The sequence below is a fragment of the Siniperca chuatsi genome, linkage group LG11 (genome assembly GCF_020085105.1).
Source record: "Siniperca chuatsi isolate FFG_IHB_CAS linkage group LG11, ASM2008510v1, whole genome shotgun sequence".
Classification (NCBI taxonomy): domain Eukaryota; kingdom Metazoa; phylum Chordata; class Actinopteri; order Centrarchiformes; family Sinipercidae; genus Siniperca; species Siniperca chuatsi.
Window position 1 is genome coordinate 15,418,299 of NC_058052.1, and position 10,373 is coordinate 15,428,671.

At 43.2% G+C, this 10,373-nt stretch overlaps 1 protein-coding gene across 2 annotated transcripts in view; it reads left to right on the plus strand.

The window, feature by feature from the left end:
- march8 (membrane-associated ring finger (C3HC4) 8) overlaps window positions 1-10,373 on the plus strand; it is a 78,852-nt gene that overhangs the window by 63,805 nt on the left and 4,674 nt on the right. The window contains exons 5-8 of one of the 2 annotated variants that reach the window (XM_044215415.1): window positions 364-1,308; window positions 6,046-6,226; window positions 7,258-7,393; window positions 9,974-9,988. In XM_044215415.1, the coding sequence (XP_044071350.1) occupies window positions 364-1,308; window positions 6,046-6,226; window positions 7,258-7,393; window positions 9,974-9,988 (1,277 nt within the window). The remainder of the gene's footprint in view (window positions 1-363; window positions 1,309-6,045; window positions 6,227-7,257; window positions 7,394-9,973; window positions 9,989-10,373) is intronic. The other variant, XM_044215414.1, reaches the window with a different exon arrangement.

The following is a 10,373-nucleotide window of genomic DNA, read 5'->3' on the forward strand; positions in this document are numbered from 1 at the left end:
TTCTATTTATCAGTCCATTACTGGTGAAGAACCTTATCAGTGGGTGATGTTGGTTTATCCTTTACCCTTGAGTAATGCATTGTCACCGTGGGAAGAAACCTTGGTTGCGTGTAACCTGCTGTAAAATGGATTTTATAGTAACAAATGTCATCCAGTGTTCGGTATTTTCATGCAGAGGCAAAGCCCCCGAAACCTTTTATCTTGGTTTTTATTTTCAAATTCCTTTGTTTTCAAATGCATGATGTCTCTTCCATTTCTCTTTTTTTTTTTTTGTCCTTTCCCTTTCCTTCTCCTGCTGTCCTTTACCACTGTCATCAATCACGTTCCCCTTTCATAAACACACATGCACAAACACTTTCACAGCAGCAGTCAGGATCAGGACTGTCAGAAGCAGACTGCAGTGGTTCTGTTGAATTCTAACGGTAAAACATGTCTAGGTTCAGGAGGTATTTCAGTGACCACCCTCTGCACAGACGCCCTACCAGCCTCCAAACACGCCAAACAACGAGACTGGCTCTCCCTGCTCCGCCCCTCCTCCATCAACACCCGCACCAATGGCTCGCTCAGGTTTTCTGCGTCTCTGAACGACGTGGGCCAGCGTGTGGACAGTCTTTGTCGCGGTCTGCACTTTATAGACCGCACCTGCTCCGAGGGAGAGCTGGAGCTGAAGCCTGAGCCTGCTCAGCCACCCGGCTCGGATCAAAGGGCGCACACACTCAATGGCAAGCTGGCTGCAGCACCCGCACACCAGAACCCAAATCCAGCCTTCTCAACACGCACCCACCCCCACCTAGTCCCCTGCTTCACCAACAACTACAAATACATGTTGGGCATCCCTCTCACCAATTGTCTCCCATCTGACCCTGCCATCTTCGCCCCTCCTCCTCCTCTTTCCAACACCCACCTCGACCCTCATCACTCCCTCAGCGCCAACTTCCTCCGTCTCCTCCTTCCCTTCTCTCGATCCTCTACCTCGGCCAGCCTGCAGTGCTCTGAGCTGGGCAGCTACACCTCTCACCTCCACATCACCAAGTCCTCTAGCGCCCTGCTGGAAGGCAGTGAGTCAGGGTTTCCCCCTGAGGATCTACTGGGAGATGACGACGTGTTTGAGGAGGACCGGTGCAGTCCAGCTCCAAAGGGCACGGGCCAGCTGGCAACCCCAGAAACAGTCACCGTGGCTGGGCCAGGTGGTCTTCTAGCCCCCCTGTGCTATATGGATGAGGACAGCGACTTGGACTGCTGCCCATCCCCTTTGTCAGAGAAAACTGGGCCATTGTCACCCTATTCACTATCTGAGGACTGCTGCAGGTGGGTGACTGTCTGGATGGTGAAATCCACACCCACCCTTCCTGTGACTTGGTAGAGCCCAGACCACCCCTGTGCTGTTACGTGGCAGTAAACCCCAGAGCCCTGTGGAGTAGTGGAGAGCTTCTCATCCTGTAGTGTAACTGCCCAGCAAATATCTTAGACCACAGCAGCACCCTGCTCGGAGTGGAGCTGTTAATCAGAAGAACCTGACACATAGATGCATTAGTCTACACACACTGCAACACCATTTCTGTGTCTAGAACAGAAATGAGACTTAATTTCATTTCATACCATTTCATTTCACTTCACTGTTATCTCAGTGCTCCGCCATGTTTTTCATTGTGCTGTCAAGCTGTGTTTTTTTAATAATTTCTCATTGTTACTAGATCAATGAGCCATTCAAGTGTCTTACATGGGCTGTAAAAATTTCTGATTGATTTTGCCAATAAGCTTTAAGCTTTGCAGTAGAGGCCGGAATAGGGGGCAATGGCAATATTAAGGAAAAGATGGAGGGGCTAGAGGTTAGGGTAGAAAATTTAATAGTATTCAGGAATGGAGTGTGTGTCCTTGTGAGAAATAGTGGAACAGAAGCAGTCGAGGGACAATAAACAGCGTTGAACCGATGGAGTCTGTCTGATTGGGTCAACAGGGCCATCATTTTCCGTCTTTTTCACGTGGCAGTCTGTGCGCAATCTGACAGATTGTGAGTAATATTTGATTACAGACCAGGTCATGGCTGCATGGCCCCTACAGATGAGGCTTGCTAGCGGTAGATCTTACTATGTCACCAAGAAAAGGAATTTTGAGCCCTACATAGAACACATTGTGCCCTTCTGGGTTACAGTATTTGTCCGTCAATACTCCACCTGACAGCAGTTCACTGGGTTGATGAGAGTAAAGTCTTAAACACAAAGGAATGTCAATTATATATGTCTGTCTTGTTTTTTTTTTGTCCCCTCAGCTGTGGATGTACTCCATTCCAGATTATACGTTTTATACGTCAGCTGTGGGCTGATAGAGATCAGGAGGCAGATTATTGGCTTCAAATAGCCGCATAGTCTGTGGCCGCACATACACATACACAAACAAGCACATCGTGCCAGCGTTCTGTCAGGTGGCTTGAAGCATGTGCTCAGACAGAGGCTGACCTCACCTGTTACACAGTGTGTGTGGGTGGGTGATTGTTTTTCACTGACGAATAGCACGTAAATTATTAGCCAGCTCTTTTATTGACAGTATTTCAGAAAGTAATGGTTGGAAATCTGGTAAGAGGTGACTTGGTCTCTTTCCTCATCAGAAATGTCACCTTTTAGAGAAACTTAAAGGTACAAACATATACTTGCATTCATTGTTTCTCACCAAAAACACATTGTGCTTATCCTAGTAAATATATTGAATGCATTTCCTTCCTCATAAAACATTTCCAAAGGTGATTTCTATGAATATTTTAAAAACCTGCATTGCTTACATCCTTATGTACATTGGCAAGTAGTTGTCTTCTTACCTGCCTTTTGGTGGTACATTGCCAGGTTGCTTGACATGTTACTGCCACATCTGTTTATTAGCAGAAAGGTGTAAAACCGGGTCATTTAACCCCTTTTTATTTGATCGACTTGGCCAACCTTTGAAGTAACCACAGGGTACAGCTTTTACGTCTGACAATATAAACCAACTGTAATACTTTAACCTTCCTTGGAAAGATACCTTCCTTCTCAGCAAATGTAATATTCTCTTTTTAAGGCAAGCATGGCCCCACAAAGAGAGACAAGTAACCTAGTAAGACTTGCAGAGAGTGGAAAGGAGGGAAACGGGATATGGCTTCCAGTGGTGCTGCCGCTAATTGAATTGTGTTTTTCTCTGATTAGCATGGCAGAGTGTAGCGCTTAAACTGTTCCGACCAAACTGAACAGGCTGAGAACAGGAGAGAACAAAACGCCTCAGATGTCAGACTCTGCCCCATACCACCCCTATGAAAATCTGTTTAGCAGAAACGCAAAAACAACAGATTGGTGTTGAAAAATTCATTTTGAAAATAAATACATAAACATTTCAGGACGAGGGCAGAGCAAGGAAGGTGGGGAGGGGGATCTTAAAGCAGCACCTTGGGAGAGTGAAGAGTGCAAAGATCGGCTGTAAAGTACAAGGAAACAGACAAGAGGGAACAGGAAGAAAGTGAATGCCTCGCCAGGGTTGTAATGTTGAAGAACTTGTTAACCTCTCAGCTTGTGGTGCTTGTGATTTCCCAACTGCTTTTCTTCTCACATTTTAATGTTGACATACTCTAACGGTGTCTCTGCCATCTTAAAATTACTGTTAAACAGCTCAAGCGATGCAAATGAAATTTTAACTTTTAACCTCCCATGATTAACAGTGCTTGGAATGTGCGACTGCTGACACAGATACAATAAAATTAGCTGTTAATTTGCAAGAGGGTTTGGGATTATTTGGTCAAATGTACAGATGTACACATTACTTTGAATGACGAAGCTGAATCTTGTGTGCTCTATTTGTGGGAGTTTTCTATCTTTAAAGTGCCTTTTGCAGCTGTTTATATACAGTATTGGCTGTTTCTAGTAGGTGAAGCCTCCATGAAACCCACATTTCTCAGCTGAAGATCCCTACAGTCACTCGTGTTGTTTACTGATCACTTTATTTCCACTGTTGCTCCATGTGGAGGTGTGGGGATTTTATTATCCCCTCCTACTATAAAAAAATAAATAAAAAATCAACATTAGAATAATTTGTCGAATCTGTCCATTCCTGCAGGCGCCAAGCCTCTATGAGCAGCAAGAGAGTCCAGGTCCTCAGGTTGATTGTCTTTTTCTTTTTTCTTTTTTTGTAAGAGGAGTACAGTAGAGTATGTGTGGGTTGAGAAAATGCAGTTCAACATCTTGTGATCCATGCAAACAAACACAAACAAAGCAGCCCAGCCATAACCAATAGCAATACCAAAAACACTCTTCCAGAGATGTTAATTGTGCCTCCTCTATCCCTTAATCCCTTGGTCTTCATTCCACTCCCTCCACCTCCTCCTCTATTTGAGAAACCGTAGAAATGACCTATTTTTATCCTCACTTTGCCTTTTAATCTTGTAACGCTTTGGCCAGATCAGTGAAGTCTGGAAATAGAAATTCACTTTCTAACATGTGTGGGCGTGTGTGGGTGTGCGTGTGTGGGTGTGCATGTGTGTCTTCATGTGTCCTTATCCTCCCATGAACCGGGATAAAGACAAACCCATTTGAACACCTTGCTCTCTTCTCCTTCTCCTCCTTTTTTTCATTGCCTTTTTTACTTGTTTCTTCCTCCCCAGAGAGAAGTACCACTGCTCTCTGCATCTCACTCAGGGGAAAAACAGAAGAAGCCTTTCCTGGTTTATGCATCTGTTGGTAGAAATTGGTGGGAAACATGGATTTAATGTATAGGTTGAAATAACTACTTAACCATGAAGCCTCTGCAGTGGGCATCATGTGCACTTTATTCTACACTACAACAGAGTCTCCCTTTACAATTGCTCTGTTAGTCTAGCCAGAGACATCAGCCTGACCTTTAATCAAAGTTGTGTTGTGGTGGAACAAGCATCAGCTGATTTTTGGACTTATTGCTCATTCACTGAGGACTCTGCCTTGGTCTGAACAGCCGCAACAAGGTCAATGTCCTGACATTGAATTCTGAGATCTTAATGACTTTAGCTTCAGCTTCCTGCAAGTGGGGTGTGTGCGTGTGGTATTGACTTGACTTGGAGGTAATAGGCTGCTCTAATAACCTTCTCCAACCCCTCATTTTGTCCCTCACGACTGAAACTCACTGTTGGCAGACTGGCTGACTTAATGGTGAAAGTGTGTACATAGTCTGGATTCTCAAACAGTCTAACTCGTCGCCAGATGCACAGACACACTCTCACTTAAACTGAACAGGCAGGCATAGACAAATACACTCCTTCTTAGTGTGGCTGACTAATAGCTCCTGTCTTCCAACCTGTCAGTCAGTGTCCAATATGTGATCTTGAGGAGGACAGGGGGGCCCATTCGGGGGATATTAAAAATGTGATTGCTTCCTCTCCCTGAGAAAAGCCTGTCCAGCAGTCCTTAGAGGTAGCAGACACCTAATCAAATGTTCCAGTTGTCGGTACCTGTGCCCAGAATACCTTACCAAGCATCTACAGGGGCTGAACACAATATCACAAACACCTGTTAAGTTGAATGCAATTGCATTGCAACTTGTATCAGTTCCTCCAACACTGAGACTAAGATTGCTACTGCTACTACTGCAGGGTATCTGAGATTAGATTTGCTGTGTTCAATTTTGTGCTGTGATGTTGCAAGAATACAGACATTAATTTTCTGAAAATGAAGTGAAATGAAGTGCTTTAAATCAAATTAGTTTGACTTGATTGTGTTTATTCATGTGGGACATGTATTGGCCTCTGAGTTCAGGGTCTAAATATGCTTTTATATTTGTGAAATTATATTCCCACCTGCCATGCTTTACTATATCTGTGGCAAGTGTGGAATAAAGCATTTTCTACAGGCTTTGTCTTATTATACATACTACTAGAGAATGCTACAAGTTTGCTGACATATATCTTCCAAAACTCAAGTTTGCTTCAGTTTGGGGAAATATCTGTCAGCTTTTCCTGCCAACTTTTCTCTGTTTGATCTTTCCTCTCCCCTGTCTTCCTCCTATTACAGCTGTCTTGCCTCTAGCTTAGTGTTGACTTGTATTCTTTGGCACCCATAGGATTTGTCACTGTGAAGGGGATGACGAGAGTCCTCTGATCACACCATGCCACTGCACGGGGAGCTTGCGCTTCGTCCACCAGTCCTGTCTACAGCAGTGGATCAAGAGCTCTGACACTCGCTGCTGTGAGCTCTGTAAATATGAGTTCATCATGGAGACCAAGCTCAAACCGCTGCGCAAGGTAAGACACAGTCTGTATGTGTACATATTCATCTGAAGTGGAAGGTAAAGTCAATTAATGCTCACGTTCATTAATTCAGTCTTAGTGGATAAATTCAAGCCGTTGTTGCAGCTCTTCCTCAAAGTGTCCCAACTAAGCTCACATCACTCCTTTGTTATGAAGCTGAAAATGCCAAAAGCTGTCTCCAATCTGCTACACAGATAACATAAGCATGACACTGAGCTTTGAAGCTGTTTCCGTTTTCATAAGCAGAACTGTTTTTTTTTTTGGGGGGGGGTTGTGATTCATTTCAAATGGTTTAGAGGCAGGACACTTCCATTAAAGTCTCTTATCAATCGCTGTGGCCTGGAGATAGCCGGACACTGTAATTAAAATTCCTCCATCCTTCATTAGCTGCACAAAAGGCCCTAAACAAATGCTCCACTGGTAATAGCTTCTGAATCCCAGTGGTGAACATTGAAGTTGTGTTGTGTGTGAGCTTGCAAAGAAATTCCAGATGAGAGGAGGATGTTGGTCTTGGTATGAAGTGTTTATCAAAGGATGGTTGGTCTAATCTGAAACACCCACTTTTCGTCAAAATGCAATCGTGGAATTTCATCACTGAATACATGAGTAGTGCATTTGGATGTTGGGAGAGCCTATACAGCTTATTTGCAAAACTGATCTGATGGTGCTGGCATTGTATTTTGTGTTTTCTTTGTATCGCTGGGCTCATTTCCTGAAAATGTATTGTGAAGCTAGTGTCCAGACAAGGTATCTGGCCTCTGTGTGCTGGGTGCTCTATGCCACTTTTCTTGTCTATCTTACTCGCCCTGCCAAGAAGCGTTATATAGCATTGGTTTTTGATCACAGTAGCTGAATGCTCTCCATCAAATATTTCGTTCACACTCTGAGCTGCTGCAGAAAACTGCCAAGATAGCCGACACTGTAATCGTTATAAGTGTGTGTTTGAAAGCATGCTTCCAATCTTATGTGCAAATGTATTGTTAGTGCCCCATTTTGACCTCCTCAAATGTCCTTCCTTTGTCCAGTGGGAGAAGCTACAGATGACGGCGAGCGAGAGGAGGAAGATCATGTGTTCGGTCACCTTCCATGTCATCGCCATCACCTGCGTGGTGTGGTCACTCTACGTTCTCATCGACAGAACAGCAGACGAAATCAAAAACGGTCAGCACAGACTCAGACGCACACACACAAAAGCATTAACATCACATTGTTGTCTGTGTTAGATGTAGCGTTGTTTTGGATGTCATCCATTCATCCACAATCTTCCACCGTCTCCAAGTCATTCATATACAGTATTTAATGACAAATCTGCATAACTGTAGTGTTAATTCAGTGGTGTGAGTATTGAGTGTGAATAGTGTGAAATGTTCTCTAAGATTGGAATATATGTGGGAGTAATTCACTCGCAGAAGCTCAGTGAACAGCAGATGAAATCAAAAAGTCACAGCTGAGACCGAACAATTGTGTAGAAGAGTGTGTGCTGAGATTCTTTAGAGATGATTTTCTGTCTGTTTTTTTGGACTTTCACTTCATTTGGATTTCAGACCTGTAGTCCATAAAAGACAAAGTCAAGAGATAAAAGAAAAGAAGACAAAAAATAGATATTTACCTCTATCACTCTAAGATCCTGTTTGAGACTTTCAGAGCAAGGTTATTATTGCAAAGTGAGGTGATTGTGGTTCATTCTTAGTACTTCAAGAGGCTTAGATCAGGTTTCATGTGTGTGGTGTGAATGGGGGGGGGGTCAGCTTATGGTTAGCCTTGTTAAAGGAAAACAAATTGTCAACAAAAGGTCCTCACAAGGATAAAAGTGTGTAAGTTAATGTGTTGTTGTTTTTTACGTGTGTGTGTGTGCGCGTGCACACTTGTGTTATCAGCATGTATGTGTGCCACAGAAAATGACTTGGTGTAACAGTGAGTGTGAGGTCCGGCAGCCATGTGACAGCAGTTAGTACCTGTTTGGTGCATGCATGTTTGTGACAAAACTGGACACAACAGCTTAAAGCTAAATGCCTAAACACAATAATCTAAATATTTTCTGTGAAGCAATTTAAAGGAATAGTTTGACATTGTGGGTAATACACTTATTTGCTTTCTTGCTGAGAGTTAGATGAGAAGATTGACTCCACTCTCACGTGTTTATACTAAATACCGGTATGAAGCTTCAGCCAGCAGCCGGTTAGCTTAAGTTAGCATAAAGACTGTTAACAGCTAGCCTGGCTTTGCCCACAGGTACCGTAACAAAATTGGCCTACCAGCACCTCTAATGCTCACTAATTAATGTGTTATATATCTCGTTTGTTTAATCTGTACAAAAACCAAAGTGTGAAAATGTTGTGATTTTATGGAGGATAGACGGTGTAGTCCCTCATTCGTCCAGGAGTGTTCTATCGTAGAAAAGGTTTCAGTCGTAGTCATCTGGACACTGCTTTCAGAATCAAGACGTTTCGGCTCCCATCCGGAAGTCATTCTCAATTGTGAAAAATGGACCGGGAACTCAGAAATTTAAGCTACTCTGTGTTAGATAAGCCCTGCCCTCAGGAAGGAGTCTTCCTGAGTATCTGCTAATTACTCTGCCTAGTTTCACCTGAAACTGACCTAAAACAATTGAAACAAACAAACAATGGAAACAGTTACGTTTACGGAGGATAGTATGTGCTGGACTATTTCTTGGCAGGTCACTTTCTGGGGTCTTTTCATCACCGTGAGGTTGCCAGGCAACCAGCAGAGACATTTTTGTATAGATTAAACAAGCGAGATATAACATGTAAATTAGTGAGCTTTAGAGTTGCTGGTGAGTAGATTTTGTTACCTTTGGACAGAGTTAGCTGATTCCCCTTGTTTCCAGTGTTTGTGCTAAGCTAAGCTAACCGGCTGCTGGCTGTAGCTTCATGTTTAGCTTACAGACATGAGAGCGGTATCAATCTCCTCATCTAACACTATTCCATTAAGGAATTTGTGGGCACTTCTTGCCGACCCCAGAGCCTGTGTTTCCTGATGAAGATGGCTGTTTTGTCCTATGATAAGCTTTCAGAGTTTGTCACCAATTTTTTTGCAATATTATGTGTATGTGCCAAACTGGAACCTGCTGCTGACCATAGACTGTAAAAGCTACAGGCAATAATCCAGCAAGTGGGCAGTAGGGTATTATGGTCTTGTTCTTGGTTTCGGACAGATTGCCGCCGCCATCCTCAAAGCGCTGTGCTCTCGCTATCAGGGCTGAAAATGGAGAAGGCTGCTTTAATGACGAGCTGTTGTATCATCTGCTGGCACCACGTCTGCTGCCACTCATTCCTCTCTGGCATATTTGTTGCTTCTGAGACAGTGTACAGATGGAAGAGCAGGCTGTGCCTGTTAAGCCCAACCTGATGATTCAGACTTGTTAGAGTCCCTGAGGGCTGTCAGGTTCAATTGCCATGGTGATGCCAAATAGTTCCTCCCCAGTCCTGTTTGTCCCCTGCCAAGTCACACAGAACCACGGTTATGATTTTCTCTCAATTTGCTTACAAAGATTACAGCAGAGTCCTAATCTAATACACCTTGAAATATATTTCATGTTATTAATGTTCATGTTAGCTTGGTTTGTGAAGCAGATTTAATGTTTTAATTGCATGATTAATTACATCCTAAAGTGTGCAACTGTAATATTTGACTTTACTTTTTCTGCGCTTTGCCTTTTCTATCAATCTGTTTGTGTGTCTTTGGTAATACATGATACTTACACTTTCTTTACTCATGCAGCCGGAAGAATCCCAGGTAAACATTTCAACTTTGACCTTTTGACTTTCAAACTATGTCTTCCCCTCCCCCGTCAGCCTTTCTGTCCGCTGAATCCAGTTCTTTTCCAGCTGCACTTTACACCCTTTCCTTCTGCCTTGATTTCAGGATAAAAATGATACTTCACCCTTAAGTGGTATCTCTTGGAAAAGAGATCTTAATCTCAAGACTGAGACTCTGATTAAATAACGATTCAATAAAATAAAAAATAAAGGCTTGTTACATTCACCACCTCACTGAATGTTCCAACTTAAGGAACGCAGACACAGAGTTGAGGAACACACTGTGATTTATTTTCTGTTATACTTTGTGACTGAGGGTTTTGATTAAAACAAACCTCACTGACATACTCTTTTCATAAAGT